The sequence below is a fragment of the Platalea leucorodia genome (assembly GCF_965183815.1).
Source record: "Platalea leucorodia genome assembly, chromosome: 10".
NCBI lineage: Eukaryota > Metazoa > Chordata > Aves > Pelecaniformes > Threskiornithidae > Platalea > Platalea leucorodia.
Window position 1 is genome coordinate 13,102,692 of NC_138832.1, and position 23,179 is coordinate 13,125,870.

Below are 23,179 nucleotides of genomic sequence, written 5' to 3' on the forward strand. Positions count from 1 at the left end.
CAGCAGCTGGACACTGCAGCCTCACTGCCTCCTCTCTAGGATGGAGAGGCAGGAATGAGAGCAGTATCCTGTTGCAGCAGCAGGGAAATGGCCCTCAGGTGAAGGAAGGCAGGAAGGTCCTCCAAACATTAAATGACATGAGTGCCTTCAACTGTCAGAGGCATGTGGCTGGCTGGTTTTGAAGTATTAGAGCAACCATCCGTGTAGGCTTAAGGTTCTCCAGCTGGGCCTGTCTTCCTGCCTCCAATCTGATACCTCATACAGAAGGGACCACCACTGGCATCACCACTGGCTTTGCCAGACCCCAGTACAGCCTACTACTGCTGCTGGCTCACCAGATGGACTAGAGAGTGGCAAAGTCAATGCTGCCTCTGAGATTTAGGGTCTGATTCTCATTTACATCCAGTCCCTGTTTGGAGGCACTGAGGGTTTCAGAGAGGAAGAGTAGTGCACAGTAGTCTGTAGACTTTTGTAAAGGTCTCAACACCTTTCCCTGTCTGCTCAGGGACTGAACAGCCCACATCTACTGCCCAATTCCCTTTGCTGTTTTTTTACCTTTCCAGGCTTTCTTGGGTTTTCCCTCTTTTCCTGCTCTAGTCTTCTTTCTTTTCTTCTCCCTGCTCTAGTCTTCTTTCCTTTTCCTCTCTCCATGCCCCTCTCCACACTCTCTTTGGTCTGCAGCTCACCACTCTTCTTCTCTGCCTCAGCAAGAGAGGCATTACCACCCTGCCCGTACCCCTCCTCAAACAGAAACAACTTCAACTGTAATGGCCCTCTTCAAGCATCACATAATTTCCCACCCTCTTCCCACCTTCTCATGGGACTTTGCTTTGTCTAGTAAGGCCATAGCTCTCCAGGGCGGGGATTGCCTCTCTCTGTGGACTGAAAGGTGCCTAGTGATGCCGATTGTCATGCAAAGAGAACAAAGTCCCTCCCACTGCAGTCTTAGTGATGAAGAAATTGCTACAGAAGCTGTGCTTTGAGGTCAAGACAGGAAAGAAAGGGTGGCAGAGACAGGGAGCCACAGGAGCTCTGCTTTTTATGTGGATCAGAGCCAGAAGCATCCTTCCAGTGCAGGAAATGCATGGCATGCCACAGCAGCATGCAAAACCAGAGGGGATAAGAATGGGCAAACAATGTCAGGCAGTGTCCCTCTGTCCCAACAGCCTCATACAGTGGCCAGTCACAGGAGCTTAGGGACAGAGTATAAGGAGCAGGAAAATCACTACACCCTTCTCCTTCAGTTTTGGGCCCCTCACCACAAGAAGGACATCGAGGTGCTGGAGCACGTTCAAAGAAGGACAACGAAGCTGGTGAAGGGTCTAAAGCACAAGTCTTATGAGGAGTGGCTGAGGGAACTGAGGTTGTTTAGTCTGGAGAAAAGGAGGCTCAGGGGAGACCTTATCACTCTCTACAACTACCTGAAAGGAGGTTGTAGTGAGGTGGTGGTCAGTCTCTTCTCCCAAGTAGCAAGTGATAGGACGAGAGGAAATGGCCTCAAGTTGCACCAGGGGAGGTATAGATTGGATATTAGGAAAAATTTCTTCACTGAAAGGGTTATCAAGCACTGGAACAGGCTGCCCAGGGAAGCAGTTGAGTCCCCATCCCTGGAGGTATTTAAAAGACCTGTAGATGTGGTGCTTAGGGACACGGTTTAGTGGTGGACTTGGCAGTGCTAGGCTAACAGTTGGACTTGATGATCTTAAAGGTCTTTTCCAACCTAAACGAGTCTATGATTCTATGATTCTAAATATGCCCTCCTCCGTGAGAACTACTTGCTTCCAACAAGCACTGAGCTCTGTCAAACCACCTTCACAGGCAGCACGTTGACAGGGTGGAGAAGCCAGCAGAGCCCAGAACTGGCGCTGAAGAAGTGATGCTCACCACCAGCCATGGGAGCTGTGCTGTGCCTGGGAGATGAATCACCGGCTGCGGTGAGCTAACGGGCTGCCCCACAGGAGGAGTCACGACACAGCAGAAAGCCTCATGAGGAAACTGCCCCGGGTGGGCAGTGTGGTTCAGCTCTCCAAGAACCAGTGAGCCAGGGTGGCATCTAAGAGAGAGGCCCACCTCCCAAACCCTGATGCCACTCTGTCCTCCTCCCACCAAAATGGGTCTGAGAAAGCACAGTGCACCCACGTTGCTGGGATGCCGTCCATTGCACGGAAATGCCTTGTGCTGGCCAGGAGGAAAACCACTGTTTGCCTGTATAAATCCCTTTCTAATCCTCATCCTCAAGGAAAAAAGCACAGTCAAAAAATCTGAGAAAGTTCTGCTTTCACAAAAGCGGAGGGTTTTGTGCCCTCTTCAGAAATCCTCACTCCTGACACTGTTCTCTCCTTGCCCCAGATGAAGGAGGAGGTGGGAACAGCATACTCTGCTCCACTGACTCTTTCAAGGAAACCTGTTTCATGTTGTCTCTCATGCCCCCTTGCTGTGCTTGCCAGCTTTCTCTTCCTGCCCTGCCAGTTCCTTGATTTAGCTCCTTCTCCGTGCTTCATTTTGGTTTTCCTCTTGCAGTTCTTCTTTTCAAGCTACCACAAAATCACAGCCCAGCCCTAATGAGATTTCAAGGGAGCACCAGGCTGAGGAAAGCAGCCGGGAGAAATGAATCAGGTTACAGAGAAAGAACAATTTTTTTCTGTCTCCCCTGTTGGGTTTTCGAAGGGCAAAGCAAGCTGGACTGCAGTTACAGAAGGGACACCAGGACAGCTGATTCTCCTTTCTAGGCATACAGCCACACTTGAGGCAAAGCGTGGCAGTCATCTGGAAGCCAGGACACCAGCCACTGGGCAAGCAGGACCTGCAGAGCTCTGCTGCTCTGGGCTGCTCTCTTCCCATGGCACCTGGTGGCTGCCAAAGACTCTCCTCAGAAACTGGGGGCCAGTATTCCCAGTCCTTTTTTCTAGCTCCCAACTGTTTCGTAGAGACCCAGCCTACTGCAGGTGCCTCCTTTAAAACTCAACCACTCTACGTTCCCCAGCTCCCCTGGATGGCTTTAGGACATCTTTGAGGAGTAGCAAAAAAGATGAAGGCTCAGGTTTTCTACACAGAGGTATAAGGAATGCACTGGCAGAGCTTGTATATCCCAGAATCATATATACAAAGAAACTAAACAATTTTGGCTCTTCAACTTAGTCCAAAGTTCCTGGGAGCTGGACAGGCCATTCTCTGCTGCTCCTTACCAAATCCCAGCACTTGGACCTGCTTTTGGCTTTTTGTGATAGCAGCAACACTGAGGTATTTTCATCTCCCCTCTTGCTGATCCAGTGAGAGAGGACCAGAATCTAAGCAGCCCCCGACCTCACTGCTGCAGAACTGGACTGAAGCTTGCAGCCAGCCCTGCAGGAAGCTGCATGCAGAGCTCACATCTGAACAGCCCTGAGCAGCGGGAAGGGAGCTTGGCTTCATGCAATGGCTCACTCCTCCCTTGCAGTGCCTTCCATCTCCTACCTTCTCTGCAGAGAGGTGAGATTTACTCTGCAAATCCCTAACCGGCACACTGCCCCAAGCCATGTCACCACTGTGGCTCTTTGTTGTGGCAGGGGGAACCAGGGTCCATCATGCCTTCTCACAAGGTGCAGATTCATGTGACAAACTAAGACTGCAAGCTCTGGACAGGTCTGTCAGTCCACCACTGCCAGATCATGAAAGGAATGGTTGTCTTGAATATTACAGTTGTCTTTGCCTTCAGCTTTTCTTTTCAAGGAGCAAATGAAGAGAAGATCAGCCAGTTATCATCTTAACTTCACCCTCCTACCTCCTGTGGCTGTAGGAGCAACCCACCTAACTCCCACAAATTTTTCCCACTTCTCTACCCCACTGCTCCGCTTCCCCTCCTTGTCCTCACTACGCTACTGAGGTGGTTTTGGGTGTCTGTGGAGGAGAATGACAGACCAAGGGACACAGGTCTGGTGTGGGAGGTGTAACAAGTACACTGGCAAAGCTGGAGGGAAAGAGAAGCAGATCGGGAGGAAGTGTCAGAAACAAGGCTTACAACATTTGCAAAGTCCCTGCTCTGACCTTCCCTGTTCCCCAGCCACATGGAGACAAGGTGTTCCCCCACCCACGCTCTTAAGTGTTTTGGTTCACACATCCCATGTGCTTCTGCCTGCGGGTGAGCCTTTATCACCGCCTGTAATTCTCCTGTGGAGCAAAGCTAATAAGACGGTTAGAGCCATTCCCAGAACAACCACAGAAATCCTCACAGCAAAGCCCTCTGGACATGAAGATGGACAAGCAAGGCTTATATCAGGGTCCCCAGCTACCATCAGCTCCATGCTACCAGCACACAGCAGGCCCAAGACCCCTGACCAGACTTATTCCCCCACCCACAGTGCCCCATGCAGCCAGCATGATTTCTCTGGGGCTTAGAGGAGCTGCTGCATTGGGAGTTGGTGGGGCCAGTCTTAGCAGTGCCGGTGCAAAATGGCTGCGACGTCAGCAAACCTGCAGCGGGGAAGGATGGGCTGCTGCTGACCAGCGTGCGGCATCGTGGCAGATGACTGTGAAGGTCTACCCGCCCATCCCCTTGCTGACCCTAACACGTATCTCCTACCAGCATAAAAGACACCAAGCTGAAGACACAGAGGCACCAAGGAAGTGCCTGGAGGCATGGAGGAGATGGGAAGGGTTGCAGGGAGGAGAAGCAAAGCCTTGCCCCAGCCTGGCCAGCCCTGGGGCCACAGGGAGGCTGGTGCTCCTCTGCTGCTTGCTTGCATCTTGGGCAATTAAACACTTCCTGTGCACAGAAGAGATGGCATGTAATAGTCTGAATATTCAGCCTTTAACATTAAGGCATGAAGAGGTCCTTGAAGCATATTGCCTCTGGTCACCCACAACCACTGAATTCTGAGAAATGGCCTCCATTTCATAACACATTTATAGCGGGCAGATTTCACATCAGCCTTTTAGGGAAGATGGTAGGACTACTTCACCTGGGGATGCAGGAAATAAATAGAACCGATTTCTACTGAAAAACAAAAGAAGTTTTGTTGAAAATGAAATTGTCAAAATCTAAAACGAATTACCTCAACCTCATCATTTCATTCAGAAACTTTTTTTTCTTCAGTAAGCTAACAAAATATTTTGCTATCTATTGCTTATCTATTTGATTAACTTCATTTTGACGTTTATTTTCAAATACTCATTTTCATTCTTTACTTACAGGACAGAATTTATCACCGTATGAAAAGCAAATCAAAACAATCTGATGATACTAAACATAAATGTTTTGATTGTCCCTAAACGCATTTTCCCTCAGAAATGCTTAAGAATTTTGGCTGTTTCTCCCAAGTGGTAGGGGAGAGTGAGACCCCCTCCCTTACGATGCTGGTTGTTTGCCCTAGGCCAGAAACCCTGGCCTCTGACCAGCTCTTTGACTTGGCTCTCACACACCTGAAATATCCAGACCTTTCCTGTGGAGAGATCTAAAGCCTTCAGTTCAGATAAATCAACTCTGCCTTAAAAATAATTCAGCCCATCAAGTGACTACTATGGGTACAGCTCAGAGCCTATCTTTCTCAAGTTTGACACAATAGCGCTTTCCCTTTGACTTGCAAGAATCAATTTAATGAGGTTCAGAGCACAGATCAGTATCTGAATCAAACACATGCTTCCTGGCCTGTCCATGCACACACGTCTTATATGGAGAAGCGGGGCCACTGGGAAGCTGCAGAGCAACTCCATTAGCTAACGCGCTTGTGATGGAGACGGCTGCGTCCGCACTTTTCGTTGCAAGATGCAGATGCATGCGGCAGCTCTGAGCCTGAGCCTGCATCTCCCAGGCACATCCCTACCAGCGTGTGATGGGCAAGGTTGCATTCCCACCGCCCAGCGACTGCAGCCATGTCCACACCTGTGTATCACGGCTAAGCCTCTTTTAATGCCCTGCCAGAGGGCAAAGCTCCTACCAAACTGAGAGCAAGCTGCTAGCTGCCAGGGCAGGGGACATCCCTCCAGCCTGGTCCAGGCCCCAGTAAGGAGAGTCTCCTGGTCACTGGAAAACTGTCATCATGGTCTGTTAACAAGCAGAAACACAGTTGCTGGCAGAGACCTCTGGAAAGGGAGACCAGGAGCAGCTGCTATGGTCACAAGCTGCGTTAGAAAGGTTTTCTGTGAGTAAGAGTAAGGAATTACAACGCTCTCAGGTCAGGCAAGGCAAGCACACCGGCTACTCAGAAAGTGCGTATAGTAAGCATCCTTCCCAGGCTGCCCGCAAGGGTTCAGGGCAAAAAAATCCCTTTGCATTCAGCCTGGCTGAAGAAATGTGAGTTTTCTTCAAAGGCTGGCATGAGATGAATGCGGGATTGAGCCATTCCTGCCAGCAGAAGGCCGGAAATTGGATTCGTGAAGGAATTTACATAGAGCTGCTTACTTAATTATGAATGTTTATTTATCCCATGTTGCCCGAGGGCCAGAGGCCGCCTGAGCTGTGGGCTGTGTGGAGGCACCTGTGTGCCACTACTGACGCTACAGTTTAAGAAACTTGACTGAGTACAGCCACATTCCCCATTTACTGTTGGACTGGGGAGCACAGATGTTAATTAACTTTAGGGCTTTGGTCACCAGAAATGCCTCTGAAGAAAAGCACTTTTCCCCCCAGGAGGCCACTGTCCAGATTTTCATATTTTATTTAGCTCCAAATTTTAGAGGCAAAACCCCTGTTTTTTGTTCATTTTCCCTAATAACAGACTTGTGGTTTCTGCGAAATAAACAGCCTATAAATAAAATACCGACATGGATGTCACACAGAAAATAACTAGAGGGGATTAGTGTATGTTCTGGATAATAAAAGGAGCTGGTTGAATTATTCATAGTGAATAAATCAGCCCTTTTTGGGTCTGGGAGCAGACCCTGAAACTTGCAGAAGCTCCCAGCATATGTTCAGGATGGGAGTAACTAATTTATTTCATTAGACCTTCCGTTGCAGTTCATGATTTGCCCTGCAAGTCACATGTGATTGGTGCTATTCCTCAGTGGCCTTGTGATTTTTTTTTTTTCTTAAGGCAATGACAAACGATGGCTACAGGATGGCTGCTGCCCTTCTCTGTGTATCCGACCTCACCGCCACGTGAACACGAGCAGCTACGTGAGGAACAGTCACTCTCCTAGCACTTGGGCACACGGGAATGGGCTCAGGTGATCATTCCTGAACATCAAGGAATCAAGAGATATGAGCAGTCGCCAAGTAAATGAGTATTTGTGAAGACATTATAAATACACCACCAGCTCCGGCAACGGTGAGACATCACTCAGGCATGGAAACTAATGGCCAGAAAAAGCACTGGGGCCCTTAGTGAGCAATATTCATTTCCCAGCATTTTAAATTTCTATGATATGCATCTTTATCAGGGACCAAAACCTGACCTAGCTCATTACACAAGTGTGTGTCCTGTGCAACTTCACTGGATTTATGCTGATGCCTAACTCTCGCTGCACACCAGGCAGGCCAAGAAGAGCACGCAGTCCTTGGCAGAGCATTGCAGCATGCTTCAGGCATTGCAATCCACCCTAGAAGTGCATGCATCTGGGCTATTGCCTCCTAGACAGATGATTTGTGAAGCATTTTTAAGTCCTTTCAGTTGAGAAGTGCTGTGCAACTGCTGGAGTCTATTATCAGGGAAGAAGGGGGGAGGTAACAAATTTCCTTTACCTATAGGCTTATCTTGTGCTCCAGAGCAACACATTCAAGCATCTTAAAAAGTGTGCCATTTTCATTTCATTTCCTTCCTACTTATTCCAAAGCAGCCAAAGCTAAGTATAATCAAGACTTAAGTGTTCCTCAGAGCCAGACAATTATTACCAGTCTCGGTTTCCCCATCTATTAAGAAGAAACGAAGATATTAACCCAAGCCTTGCAGCAGGACACCAGAGCTGTAACCCAAGGCTTCCCACTGTGGCTCCCACACTAACTGCCTTCCAACCAAGCACAGCCACCGTTCCTCAGGATGCGGCTCTGCTTCCGTGCAGAGATGCCTCAAACCGCCTAAGGGCTCTCTGCAAGGGTGGCTTAGCCCTGTATGGCTTTTGTAGAGCCTAGTTCCTCTCTTGGGGATCTTTGCCCCTGCTGCTAGGACAGCTCAGCCGTTCACAAGCAGCTGCCGGCTTGCTGCACACTCTGATAATGTGGCATTGATAGGGATTTTACTCAAAGAGTCGTGATTCAGCAGCTTGGCCACCCACAGCTCTGAGCGGGGATGGAAGCAATCCTTGGAAGAGGGTTGTGCGGCCAGTCACTGCCTCCCTGCCCCGCTAAGCCATCCCTGCACGGAAAGCACCCACGAGCAAAGACAAAGCACCCCAGGCCCCCAAGCTGGCTTTGTCACAGCAGCCCCTTCCTCACCGCTATTCCTTGTCAGCTTTAACTTTGAAAGCCAAACCTCCCTCCCTGGCTTAGGATTAATATGAAAGCAGTCAGTGGGGAGTTCTCTTCATTCATGCTGGGCTTATACTTCTAAATTATAAAGTGTGTCAAATGAGGATTTAATTTATATTTAACAAGACAACGTTTGTAAATTAATTATTCATCAGCTGATAACGAATAAACATTTCCCCCTTCCCTCCCTCTCCCTTTTTCACAGTGTTTTCACAAATGCACCATACATGCAAATCTATTAAATCTATTCTGCAGTACTCCAGACGTGGGAAAATACGTTCTTCATCCTCAATTTCATTAGTGTGTTGCATGGTAACTAATGCAGCCAGGCACAGCATTATGAATTTAATAGTGCGCAGCATCTCCTTCCTAAAGAGGGAAGGGGAGAATATTCAACATGTGTATTTGGATATATTACCCTCTTTAGGTTCCAGTCCCTGCTCACAGGCAGAGCTAAGAAAATAATTTGCTGTGATAACGGAGGCAGGAGCTTAGCCTTACCCCCTGGAAATCACAGGCACTTCAGAGGCAGCCAGAATCTGGCCCCTGGTGAATGATGGAGGCCAGTTTTGCTCTTTCCATCTTTATTACCATTAATTAATGAGATTGAGGTGGTGCACAATCCCAGCAGAAGAGCTGTCATCAAGTTTTGCTACAGAATTTGGCACACAAGAGCATCTCCTCACACATACCAAAGAGAGGAGTCTCCAGCATCTAAACTAGCCCTGGCTGCACCGCCTCTGATCCCAGACACCTGAAGCAGGTAACCAAGGCAGATCCCTGGATGAGTGGAACATCTCCATTCACTTCAGCCAGGAGGCTACCACAGCGTGTGGGCTATGTTCTCTGTGTTGAACTCCTCAAGCTTCATGCTTGGTTTTGCGCAAGAAAGGAAAAAAAGGACATTCAGCTCTGACCTCTGGGAGGAATCTGAGAAGCTCTGGGCAGGATTTCCTCCATTCCCAAGCTCGGAACAGAAACACTTTTTGCACTCCCACCCATGCTGGCTCTCCTGGGCACTTCACGGACATCCTCGGGACTGAAAGACACTCAGCCCCAATAGCTGGCAACCGCTTTACTTCTACAACATCATTTCCTGAGAGTTAAGCATCCCTAGAGGAAGGTTATCCAGAACTCTAGGTGCCCTTGACACCAGTTAAAGCTATAATCTATAGCAATAAAGCCATTACAAAACAAAACCAGGAGCAAATCCCTCCAGCAAACAACCAGTCAGTGCAAAATTTGAACCCAAAGTCTCCTCCATCGGTCCCTGCTGCTGCAGCCCTCCCTGGCACCTCTTCCTGCAAACATGCTTGGACAACCAAGGCGGGTCTTTGCACCAGGCTCAGCTTAGCGATAAGCCAAGGACACCTAAACACTCTCTGTGTTAATGGGAATCTAATTGAGCATCCAGATCCGTGACGCAGCTTGGAAAGCTGCGGTGCTGTGGGTGACAACTCATTTGGCTTGAGGTGCTGCTGGCCGGCACCCAGCGGCAGCAGGCGGCTCTGGAAGGCTTTGTGGCCGAGCACATCCTTTCCCTGATGGAGTAAACACAGCTTCCCAACACCCTGAGAAGCGCCAAGTGCCCCAGTCCCACCCAAAGACAACAGGTTCATGGGGCTGGGGAGGAAACCCCAGTCCATGCAGCAACTGGAGCAAACAGGTGGGGGACTTGATGGTCCCACTTTTCTGCACCCTTTTCCCTCTCAGCCCATCCTCTTTCAACCAAGCCCCATCCCACTTCCTATCATTTAACCATCTCCTAGCTTTATTCCTGGTTACTGCCACATTTTGGCTGGCAGAGCACAGAGGATCCTTTCCCCAGGGAGGATGGAATGTAAAATTTTCTCAACTACCTGAATGGGAAACAAGACTGCAATTCTGGTCTACAAAAGATACCATGAAATCACTTTACATTTCTTCCCCCTCCAAACCTGGCCGCCTTCTGCTGACTCCTGAATGTTAATGTTATTTATGACAAGTGATTGATGAGGGGGATGCAGAATTCACACCCAGCACAGGGCATTTTCAAATCACCTATTCATTTTTAAGGACCGGAATCAGTTTTGTATCCTGACATGATTTATCATTTGGAGGTTGAGCAGCGGCTACGCAGGGCTAGCTTCCAAGCCCTGACAGAGCATCACCAGGCTGAAGGCATCAGTGAGTAGTTAACCCTTTGAGGGGTGAGCAGAAGATCCCACTGGTATTTAAACTACATTGGTTAAGTTGGAGCCTTCTATTCCACCAGCATGGCAGGCTATCCTATGGCCTTCAGTTTCAGATGCACAGACCATGCTGGTCCAAGCTAACAGCCACAGTAATGCTGCTATATTTCTTAAAAGCAGAACTAGGTTTCTATCTTTTACATAGCCTGGCAGCGTGAAAGAGAAATATTTACGTAAGACGCTGTCATTGCAATGCACCTAAGAGAGATCAATGGGACATTTCCCCTCTAGTGGACCTTCCAGCCTACACAAGCCTCTCTATCTGCAGCAGAGAGAAATCTCACCATGGGCTCAGGAGAGAGCTCCAAGCCAAATTCTGGTTCCCTTCCCTTGGAAATGTGCATTTCCTCAGGTTGCATATGGGAAAAGGGAAAGATTAGGCATGTGGAATGGGCCTGACAGCTGGGACAAGGCAAAGTTTCTCAGGTTGGGAGAAGCTATATAAAAAAGGACAAAGTGGGAATGACATGTCCCCAGCAAAGACTATCATCTGTATCATACATTTGACACCAGCCAGCCAGTGGCTGGCATGACCCACAGAATGGCTTAATTCATTGCATCTGCATGGAAGAGCAAACAAACACAAGTGGGTGAAGCAGCCAAGTCCAGAGGTGACACTGTGGCAGCTTTGTCACAGCCCTTTTCTCTTGCTTCAGGAGATGCTACAGCAGGATGCAGCCTCTCTCATGAGCAGGGGCAGGTATTCAGAGTACAGATGGCAGAAAGCTGCCATCCAAGGCTACGAGACCTGGGTCTAGCTGTCCTCAGTACCTTTAATATCAGCCCAGCATCTCGGGGAGAAAGGTTTTAAAGCTCAAGGGCATCACAGATTCAAGCTTAGGAAGTTACCGAAGGGGATGGGGAAGGGGAGATGGCCATAGAGAGTCTACCTGAGGAGTCATATGGAGGTGTCTTTAGATCACTGGTGACTGTTGGGAGCCAGTAGGGACCCCCAGACTTGTAGCATCTGGGCACTTTGGAGAGACAGTACAGCCAGTTGTGACTGATGCCACAACTGTCTGTACACTGAGCGGTTTCCTCCCCTGCCTGAGCAGCTCCTCGCCATGCCATTCCCACAAACGGCAATATGTTCCTCACGTGGGAAGGCTGCAGAGGAGTGGATTAGCCCTGTGGCAGCAGCTTCCCCAGCAGAGCCCTGCAGATGTAGGCAATTCCAAGTGCCAGTCTTGCCTTCACGCTCCTGGCTTGCATTAAGTGTGCTGCAACCCTATGCAGTTCTGGAGCCCCACTTCATGAAAAGCTTCTGCCGACTCTTAGAAAGAGCTAAACACATGGGTTGAGCTGCTCTAGGAATGGTCAGGGCTGTCTTCAGCAGCGCTCTCCCATAAAATTCTCTGGTGTCTAGTAAGGGTTGAGTTCATGCAACAGTTTTTCCCCCTCAGTGGGGATGGCTGTTTTTGCTGCCTTGCATCCTGTTTTCACAAAAATACTGGAGATGCTGAATATGCCTGAAGCTCCTATACCTGCAGCCATATATGGTTGGTATTAGCCCAGTGGATCTAAAATACTGAAACATTGGGATGGACGTACGTACATTCTCACATACCCATCACCATGGCATAATCTGTGTTTCTTAGGAAACCAGACTAGTAGCAGTGCCTGGTATCTCTGTTTAGGAGAAGAGAGGAACTCTGGATGCAAGACTGAATTTTATAAGCCACTCTCTACTGCTACCACCTGCATGGCTATGCAGTGCTCCTGCAACAGGGAGGAGAGCAAAGCTTCCAACAGGGGTGGAAAGGGGTAAAGTAAATGGATGAGAGGGAAAGAGGAGGAATGAGGATGTGCACTGTGGTTTTGCTTGGTTTTCTTGGCATACCCTTGGGCAGTGCAAAACAGATGGGACAGTCACTTATAACATGACTCTTATGCTCTACCTCCAGGCACAGCAGTGGCCAGGGAGGCGAGTACACCCAGCCCCTGCACCCTTCCCTCTGCACTGCTGCTCTTACGTCACTGTGGCTTCATGTCCACACACACACATGGGTTGGAGGAGCTTTTGGTATCTGCTGGCAGCCAGGGATGACATCCACATGGCTCAGGCTGTGGTTCTCCTCCAGGAGACTGGGCCCACAGAAACAAGGAAAGGAAATTTTTTGCCTCGAGGCTGTCCCTGCTGGGCCTCCTGATGGCGCCCTCATCATGCAAGTGAGCACCCAGCCAGGTGCCCATCTGGTAGCTCATGAGCAGGCGCTGCTTGGAGGCACATGCTCAGTGGTGGCCAGTCAGAAGGGCTGCTTCAAAATGCTTTTTTCAGCGAAAGTGGTACTACAACTACAATGCCATTCCTCCATCCCCAGCAGGGTTTGTTCAGTGGAAATTTTCTACTTGGGAAACTAAAAATAACATGCCCATCCCGAGAACTTTCTTTTTTTGGTTTAAGGGGGCTGGTTTTGTTTCTGCTCTGTTTTGCATTGAGAGAGACAAGAAAAGCCAAATTGTCCTGGCTGTACCTCTCCTTTGTCCTCTCCACCCCACTGCCCAGTGAACCAAACAAGTCTTTCAAAACATGGCAGTAGTCAGGTTTGTTTCTTGCTAGAAAAGTGGTAAAAATTACTTCACAGGGAAAATAACTGAAGTTTCCTGTGATAAATAAATAATCAACAGTTGCTCTCCAGTGTGTAGCCTGGAGGCTCTTCAGACCAAAGAGCATCTCTGTTGAGTGTTTCTGCAGCTCCTGGTACAGTAGGGCCCTGAGCCATGAGCAGAAACCATCACAGTCATGGTGGCATCAATCTAATGTGCTACGTACTAAAGAAGAGTTGTCGGACCCAAGGCACCCTACCTGCCCCTCCCCAGCACCGCAGGCCAGGCCTGGGCACCCAAGTTTCACACCATCAGACCATTGCCATGGAAACCATCTCCAGGTACCTATTTCAGTCCTCCTGGGAAGCATACTGCTCCCCCTCCCAGCCACCACTACGCTGGCTCAGCCAGGGCGGTGCAACTTGCCCCAAGCATCCTGGTGCCCGCACGCTTCCCAGGCAGGAGAGGGCAAAGCCACCAGGCAGAGGTGTCTGTCCACACATTACCAGTGGAGACCAAAGAGCATCATCATCCTTCTCCCTGAGCTCTTGAGCATGGTAGGGTTGCTGAGCTCACCAAGGGCACTTGAGGACCTTGCTCCTAACCAGGGATAGCTGTCAAGTCTTTCTAGCTCCAGCTATCAGCAGGTCAGAGCACCTCTTCCCAAGAGAAGTGAAGTAAATCCACCTCTTCTCACGACACCGCCACCTTCACACCATGTCTAGCCAGCATGACACAACCTGCCAGCAGTGCTGGGCCAGCTACCTCCCACGCTCTCAGTTGCAGTGACACTGCGACCCTGCAGCAATGACACCACTCACCATCTGGATGACAGACACTGGCCCGATGCTGTTCACATAGATATCCACATCGATAAACGTGGGCTTGACTGTAAAGAAAATAAAATAGGTATGGATGAGCTGGGGCTAGGATCATTTGTGAAGGGCTGGGGACCAGGGGAGCACCTAGGATCAGTGTGGCTCCATCTCACCAAAAATACCAACTACAGCAGCCACAAAAGCATGGAAAATACAAGACACAGCCAGGGCAGGTCACCACCCATGGACACAGGGAGCTCCAGGGGACACTTACTGCCAATGTCGGGCCTCAGCTTGTTGTCATAGTTCTTCAGCAGCGAGTTGAGGATCTGCGTGGCATCGGTCTCCTGTGCCTTGGGGGTGAGGACCCAGGTTTTATTGATGCTGAGGTAATCGTAGTCATATTCCTCTGTGCTCTCGCACCTGAAGTGGAGAGACAAAGGAGAGAGACATCATTGTGGAATCTCTCTGGCACTTTGGGGGAGCAGGGGTACAGCTGGGTTTCAGAGATACTAGAGGATGAGGGTGCTAAAAGGTGGAACATAAGGAGCTCAGGGATCTCCTCTCAGCCACACTGCTAAGAAGGCACAGCTCACCTGGCACGTTTGCTCACTCCAGCATCCCCAGACATGCAGGGGCCTTGCTGCCAGTGGTCAGGACTAGCAGGCATGGGGTGCTCCACATCCTCCTCAGCTCCCTTTGGAGATACACTACTCATCCCCAAGGCGTGGGAGCCAGTCCCTTCCCTGCCCTGCCCTCCCCCGTTCCTCCCATCCCACTCCTGGCCTTCCTTTGCTGCCAGCAGCTCCTGCTCCTAGAGCTGCCTGTTAACACCAAATACCTCAGCCGCTCTGCCTGCTGCTTGCACCTGAAGTGGGCTTCCTCTGACAGTGACTAAACAGCAATTTTGAGGAGCAAGGCATTTACAATAAAAGCATTTCAGAGAAAAGAGGTCCTAAAACTACCAAGCTGGCAACATGCACGTCTGGCTTGCCAGGAACCCAGCCATCTGCCCTGCACAGATCCTGGGAAATTAAAGCCTTATGCAAACTCTGCTGCCCTCAGGCCAAGACCTGCCACAACCCATTCCCTGTACTCACCAACCCTTCCTCCCCAGCGTTTAGTGTGAGCTCCCATTTAAAGATGCTCCATCTTCCTGATCTTCCAGTTCCAAGCCAGGCGAGGAAAGCTTGCATCCTCCTCTGGACGTGATCCACAAAGCAACAGCTTCTCCCACTGCCTTTCAAATCCGCCCTCTCTAAACCTTTTGCACCCCTCCCTTTTCCTAATGGAGTTTTCCTAAACCCTCTGATTAAATTAGGTCCACATGGTCAGCTGGGAAATTCTAACCACCTGCTGCTGCTCTGGGCAGCTCATTCACAAAATTGTCCCCGGAACGACGCAGCCATATGCGGGAGAGGATGCCGAGCCATCCCACACCCGGCACACCCCCCTCAACGTCTGCCATGTCAGCGTGTCACCTGCTCCAGCGCCAGAAAGGGCCTCGCAGCAGGAGCTGCCACTGTGTTGACACTTCCCAGCTGGCGCCTTGCAGCTCTGAGGTGCAATCAGGCACCGCTGATACACATCCCCCTTCAGTGCCTGGGGAGGCAGAGCCTAGCAAAGGTACTTGAAGGGGGGGAAAAAAAGCATTAAATTGACATGTTGCAGTCAATTTATCAGATGCTTCTCTTTTAAAACCCCAGATAAAACTTGCTTTCACAATCACTTTAAAACTCTTTGCATCTCCCCAGCTTTCAGGCACTGGGATGGGTCCCCCGACAAGGGCTGCGCTGCGTGCAGCTGTCTGCCTGCCGCCACACGTTAGGTGTTGGCACATCAGCGTGTTGTTTCCTGTCCGATTGTGCTGCACTTTCTAACGATGCTTAAGGAGTCTTAAGCAACGCTGTCAGGATGCGCTTCCCTGTCTGAGCAGTGGCAGCACGGGCTCGCCTGGCTGTTGTGCTTTCGAAATGCAGCCGAGCAGACAGCTCCGCGGCATCCAGCAGCTGCAGGAGGCACGGGGGACCACAGCTGCACCCACCCAAAAGCTGGCCAGAGCCAAAATCTGGGGCTCACCCCGCTGGTGCGGGGCACAGAGAGGGACATGTGTCTGCCCACAGCCCAGCTCAGGGCAGGGGAAAGCAATCCTAACTGCCTTCCGTTGCTGCCAGCGTTTTGGGTGATGCAGGCTGCCTCTAGCAGAGTGAGAACAGCTACACTGAAACCATATCTCACTATTCCCTTGACCCTACTTGAAGTCAGCCCAAGACAGGTCACCTGCCAGCACTGAACTCTGCGTGTCCCACTGCCCTGCCAAAATCCAGTTCCTGCAAGCCGTAAGGCCACCGTAGAGTCCAAAACGTCCCTCCGGGACCAAACAAAACCAGGCTGGTTACTCTGACCTCAGCCTTCTGGCTTTCCCCCATTTAGTGTCACTGATTAACACTCTAAGGCTTGGGGTGGTATGTCCAGGGAGTCACATCCCTATTACAGATGCAGTGACACTACCAAAAATATGCTTTTTGCTAATGCAGCTAATCCTGGACTACTAAACCATACTAAGCCATCTTAGCATAAGCAAAACAGCTTTTGCTGGAGAAAATATGCTTTTGCTGGGTGTCTGTGCACACACAGACACACACCAGCTCTTGCTGGCCAGGAGTGTGATTCCCATGCCACCCTATGCAAGCCCCTGCCTCCTCCCCAGTCTCTCTTCCCAGTGGCCCTACTTCAAATCAAGAAGGGAAGAGTCCAAGAGCTATTGCAGAAGAGAGGAATTAAGGTGACATATGCATGTCCCCCCACAGCTGCTAATGGAAATGGCACACTGCAAACCTGCAGCGATCACCAATGTGCTGTGAACAGTTGCCGGCCCGGCGGCTCTGTCTCCTCATGCAAAGTGACTGGCTCAGTGACAGGGGACAGCCCTGTCTTTGTGCAGCCAGGAGGAAAGGCAGAGCCACGTTTCCTCACCTCCGCTTGTCGAAATGTCAAAACATCCACCTCACAGCACTCCTGCGCTCGGCCATATGGCTGGGATGCAGCCGTGAGCATGGGCAGGGGGTGGGCAGGGGGGATGATGGCAGGGCAGAGCTGGGGACAACGCGAGGAAACCCCTGGTCTGACAGATGCGGTCAGGGCTGTGGCAGCTCCCGCTGGTGCCCAGGGCAGGAGGCCTGCACGGCAGGGAGGTGTCCTTTTGGATGCGTTCACGTATATGGATGGGGTTGGACAACCCTCCTTGGGCAACCCTTGGCATTACAGCAGGACAGTGCTCTGCCTTGCCTCCCTAATTCTGTTTTACTCAAGCAGACACCTGTTTTACTGAGGTTTCCAAGCACACTGATGGTCAAAGTAAAAGCCACCTGAAGAGCTGGTAGCTGGCTCCCTCCCCCCGTGCCTAAGCTGTCTGACAAGGTTTCCCTTGGCAGGAGGAGGGGAAGAGCAACACGTGCCACAAGCCCTCGAAGACACTTCCGCGCCTTGCCTGGTAGGACAGCCAACGGTGCTTGACCAGGATGCATACCCACTACTATTTGCAACCTGGGATGTTAACGAAGCCTGAGAACAGTAAAGTTTTGTACTGACACCTGCACCCACTGGGGAGGTGACATCAGCCATCTCTCTTAGCCATCCCTATCCCTGAGGCAGGAATGTCCGGGAGCGGATGCAGATACCAGTGCTGTGATTGTCCAGCCCCTCTGCAAACACAGCTCAAAGCCTCCCCTGCTCCTGAGGAACAGACGACAACAAAATGCAAGAACAACATTTCCCTTGGTTGAAAAGCACTGTGGTCAATCCTAATAATAGGACACATGATAATGTGTCCTTCTAGCCACCCATCCCAATGCCTCCAAGGGTTGTAGGCACAGGGACATTCAGGCAAATTACTCTATATTAGAAGCAGGCAGAGGTTTTAAGGACAGGGGGCTCACTAAACTGTACCCTACCCGTTTCACATGTCTTTGTACCTCTCTCTTCACAGCACGCTCCATGAAGCCCCAATGGTCAAGTCTGCCCAGTTTCAACCATCTGTCAAGCCCAGCTTTCTGGTAGTACGATGCTGTGCAGGGATTCTGCCTTCAGGGCTCAGAGTTGGGTGCCTTGGTCCCAGCCAAGGCAGTGCCCTGGGAAACACTGGTGAATTAGGTTTGGGGGGGGACGACACCATCTGGGGAGTGCTGAGTCACCTGGCACAAAGCATCCAGCCCGCTCCAGCACCAGGGGACAGGTCTTGCAGCTTGTGCCGGGAGAAGAGCCCGCACACACGCAGCACCTGAACTGGGCTCCTCACCCCAGCACCCACCATCAAGTGCAGGGCAGGTGAGATTCACCCCCCGCAAGCTGCAGCCAGGAAAAATGCAGTGAATGCAGAGTAAGACCCTGATATAACTTATTCCTTTTCTCCTTCTCCCACAGGCTTCCTCTTCTGCTCCATCACCCCCCCAACATGCACAGACACTGCTCCTGGCAAAGCAGGGCTCAGGGAAGAGGTAGACATGAGAGACTGGGCAGAAGGGAAGCTGGGCCAGCTATGGGGTAATTCTTGGGGCATGTGAATACATGACTTAACTGCTCCTCCATGTGATCTTGCAGCTTACTGCTCACCCTCTCAAAATGCAGTGCTCGTGGCAGTGTGCTGCAGGGATGGTAGGGCACAGGAACCGGGACCACCACAGATGCCCCTCTCAGCCCTCAAATGCCCCCCGGCACCAGCACGCTGGCGAGAGGCTGGGCGTCAGGGCACGAGCTGTGGGGCAGCTCTCGCTGCCTCGACCCAGGGAAGGCCAAGCCCCGGAGGACCACGGCAGGGACAGACCTTCTGCCTGCACCTGAGGTCGGGAAGCCTTGGCAGAGCAGACCATTAGTAGCAGGATTCATGCTCCCTGTCCCTGACTGCATTTGTAATGGGATTTGATCGGCTTTAAGGTGGCTTATTCTGCCAATTAGCTTCAGCCAGTAAAATCCCTCTTCCCCCGAGCCCTGGGGGCAACAATCTGCTGACAACATGTTCTTTCCCCGATCTAGCCATTAAACTCACCAGCAGGGCTAGGAATTGTAAAAAAAAAAAAAAAGGAAAAAGAAACTTGAAAACCCCTTGTGCGTGGGGCCTTTCATCGCTGTTTACAGAAACGCGCTATGAACCGCTGGCCCTGGAAGAGAACCGTAACCTGCCAGCCCCGCGCCTCCGCTCGCCTCCTCGCCCAGCGCGCCGGTGGCATCGGGCTCCCGGCCGGCACCCGGACCTGGGTCCTGGGGCCAACCTGTAGAGCAAGGCAGGAGCCCGCGCTGCCCTCCTCCTGCCAGGCTGCAAGCCCTGCAGGGGCTTTCGGGGTGCCAGGGGATGGAGTGCAGGCAAGGGGACGCAAGCTCCTTCCCACCCAGCCCGACTCCGCGTGGGAATGCCCCGGTGATGGATGGAGCCCCCAGGAGGTGCCGAGCTCCCTCTGGTCCTGCTCTGGGCACCCCCAGAAGGGGCTCAGCCCCCGGCAGGATTCAGCCAGCGAGGTGATGGCGGGGTGGAAAACGGGATGTCCTCTTGATTCCCGGCATGCGAGGAGGGGAACCGGGGTGCAAAGGCCATGCAGGGACTAGGTGCTGCCGCCACCAGACCTGATCCTGCCTCGGGGCCGGCTGGAAGGAACCGCTGGGGGCACAGAGATGCCCAAACCCCCGCTGCAGCCGGGGTGTGGGGGTGTGGGGAGAGACGCTGCGACTCCAGCCCCCTCCCCTCCCATTGCTCCGACGGGTAAACTGAGGCGGGAAGGGGGCGTCCCGGTCGGCGCGCGGGGGGGGGCTCACCTGGCGCGCAGGACCGGCCCGAGGGCCAGGCAGAGCAGCAGCACCGTCCCGGGCATCTCGGCGAGGCGAGGACCGGCCCCGGGGGGTCGGCGGCGGCGGTGCGCCCGCCCCGGCGGGGCTCAGCGCGGGGCCGGGGCGGGGGCGGCGGCGGGGCCCCCCCGCTGCCCGCTGCGCCGCGCTCCAGCCCCGCCACCGCCCGCCCGGCTCCGCGCTCCGCGCCCCGCTCCGCGCCGCCGGGGAGGAAGGGGAAAGTTGGGCATCTCTTCTCCGACTCCGCGGCGGGGAGGGGCTCGGCGCAGCGTCCTGCCTCCCCCCCGGGGGCTGGGCGCCAGCGGCGGGGGGCGCACGGCGGAGGCGAACCCGCGCAGCTGCCGCCGCCGCGCTGCCGGCGAGCGAGCACCGTCAGCTGGTGCACGGATCTCTCGCTCCCCCTTTGCGTAACGAGGCGCTTGATGCCTCTCAATAGTAGCTTTTTTAAAATGCACAACGGCTGGGGCTTTTTTCTAAAAAAAAAAAAGAGTGGGTAATTATTATTAAGATATGCAAGGCGTCAGTCCCCGCTGGGCTGAGCTGCAAGGGAGACGCAGCCGGGAGAGGGTCTTCTCCCACCTGTTGGGGCTGCTGTCCCACAAAAAAAGCTGTGAGGGTGCGTGGGCAGGAGCTGTGGGACAGCCGGGGGTCACGGGTGGGCTGTGGGTTTTCGGCCTGTCGCTCTCTGCTCTTGCGGTTTGCCAAGCTGCACTTGGGCATTTATTTCCACTGCTGGCATCCAACTTGTAAACAGGAATAACAGATTTCTGCTTGGTGAGTTTTGGGTCAGAGTTGCTCAGAACCAACTTTGTTACAGCTACATGAGGTACCAATAATTGTCCTTCGTCATCTGGTTACAGCCAAAAGTTGCGAGAGCCTGTCCCCAGCAGGGCCTGGTCCTGCGTCTCCCAGAGGGTCTGATAACACCGGTGACAAATGAGGATTTGGTACCACCGCTCTGGACTGGAGGGGGAGTGCAGACAACTGACTTTCTCACTCCTGGCCCTGTCACAGCCTTCCCTACACAAGCATGGGCAAATCATTTCTCTGCTCTCCATGTGAAGCATGCTGGTAACCACTGTCTCATTTGCTCACCTCAGCAGGATAGGGAGATACCTGTTCCCTAGGCTCATTCAGTGCTTAATAGCCAGGACCAGTCTCAGTGGAGACTAGGAGTGCTACAGGAGTACAAGCAGTAAATAACAGCAGCACACCTGGGTGATTTTTCAAGGCTCTTCCAACACAGGCTCTCCCTTGCTGATTCTTGCAATGATCACCTTAAGCCCTCAAGCATGAGCTCTGAGCAGCCTCAAAGCCATAGGAGCCAGCTGCAGGCAACGCAGCTCCGAGATGGCATTTCCCTGTAACGAAGCAGCTGCAGATTTTGTTTCCTTTACTGCATGCAAAGAAGCCGGCTCTGGGATGGCAGAGTTTACAGGAAGCCCATGTCAAAAGAGTGAATGAATATCAAAGCAGCAGTGAAGGTGAAAAGAGCCCTTTAAGTTTCAAAGCAAGCCACTGGATTGCCCCAGAAGTTCTTCAGGGCTCCAGATGAAGCCGAAGTTGGGAAAGGTGCAAGAGCAGCTGCAGGGAGGACGTAGCTGTCGAGGATTCTGGTCATGAAGAGATTACAGAAAATCCAGGGGTTCATATATGTGCTCTCAGCTCCCCCTCAAGACGCACGATGTGAAGTGGTATGTGGGGAAATTCACAGGACTGATTTCTTTTGACCACCCCTTCTGCCACCTGAGAACTGGGAGATCTGGGGAGGACTGGTGCTTGGAGAGGTGGAGATGGTCTCAGCAGTGTTAGGGAATCACAACATCCATTTATGATGCTGTTTTGGGGACACTTTCCAGGCAGTTGTATGCACTGGGAGCATCTGAGGAGCTCTCCTCCCAAGTCTTCTCCTCCATCTACAGTGCTTTCTTGTAACTGGTACTGAGTCTTTTATTTGGACCAAGGATAAGAATGAAGTATGTTGATGGTGCAGGAGAGCAAGGGGAGAGCGCTGCTTTTCAAGCAGACACCTTATTTGTCAACAGCACAGGCTCAGCCTGGGAGAAACCCATTTCAAATTCATGGTGAATGATTTTGACCAGGAAAAACCACCCTCAGTCCAAATGCTGAGAAGGACAAAATGTCCTGCACCAGTGTTTTGGGAGGAAACAGCCCTTATTTTCCACTTTGAAGAGACTTTTTTTTGAGGTTTACTGTCATGGGATTATCCAAACTTAAACAAGAGATGAAATGTTTTATTCAAGATGCTTTTTGTCCCTTCTGGTATTTCAGTTTAACCAGCAAACTAATAAAACCTATTATTTACAGAGTCCTCATGAGCACAGAGCCTGGGGGGGGCACGCTGCCACAGTAAATGAGGGTTTGATCATGCAGTCCTCACTGCAGGGTTTAGCCCTGGGAGACAAGGAGACAATTCCAGCCCTGGCCCAGGATCCCAAACCTTGCAAGCTTGGCAGTGCTTTCAGAGGGAGCCACCCTGTAGCCAGAGTCCTGTATGAGTCTGGGCACATCTGCAACCCTTTTTGAATCCCACTGTGCTCTCTCAAAAGCTCCTTTGCAGTGTCAGTCATGGAATCTGTGCTGCCTGCTCCCGCGTTGGTGGGTGGTGGTTATGACTGCAGGCTGGAGCCGCAGGTGAAGGCAGGAGGCAACGCTCTGCCCTTGTCTTCCTCGAGGAAGGGGCCGGTCACTCCTTGCATCAGGCAATGCCAAAGACAAGGAGTGTGACTGCTGTTCTTCTGGGCTATGTCAGGAGTGCTGTACTGAGGGAAAATAGACACACATGGAGAAAAGTATTAACCCAAGGTGTTTAGGAGCTTGTTTCTGAGAAAACTCAGGCTCTTCACATTTGCAAAATCCTCCTCAGACATATCTTTCAAGGGTGGAGGAGCAAGGTGACCCACAACGGGACTGGAGGACCCCAGGCAGAGAGAGATCCCACAGGGCTCTGCAGGAACAAGTCAGGCTTGAGAGCGCTGCTGGCAGAGCTGGGGACACCAGGACAAGGAGCTTCCAGGGTATGTGCAGGCAGCCACTGCCAGGGCCATGCAGCAGACAGCTCTGAAGGGCTGTGTGGAGGTGAATTTGCCTTCCCTTCCTCCTATCACTGCTCCACGTCCTCTGTCTGAGGACAGAGCACAGTCAGAGCCACTGTCCTTGATGCTCACTCTCCTGGTGACGAAGCAGGGCTCGTGCTGTTGCCTAGCCAGTGCATCCTCTGGGAGCAACACAGGTTCCACGCCGAGGTTTCCCATGGATCTCCTCCCCGTGCCCAGAGCTGTGGGCTCTGGCAGAAGGCAGAGGCTGGTCAGGCTGTGAGTCTCCTACAGCAGCATCCATGAGGCTGAGTG

At 51.9% G+C, this 23,179-nt stretch overlaps 1 protein-coding gene across 1 annotated transcript in view; it reads right to left on the reverse strand.

Annotated features, from left to right (window-relative positions):
* LOC309595663 (gamma-aminobutyric acid receptor subunit gamma-4) overlaps nt 1-19,834 on the reverse strand; it is a gene marked incomplete at both ends in the record, with an annotated part of 37,497 nt that extends 17,663 nt beyond the window's left edge. Inside the window, 3 exons of the mRNA XM_082322902.1 lie at nt 13,977-14,044; nt 14,248-14,396; nt 19,779-19,834. Coding sequence (XP_082179028.1) covers nt 13,977-14,044; nt 14,248-14,396; nt 19,779-19,834 — 273 coding nt within the window. The remainder of the gene's footprint in view (nt 1-13,976; nt 14,045-14,247; nt 14,397-19,778) is intronic.
* Between the last annotated feature and the right edge of the window lie 3,345 nt (nt 19,835-23,179).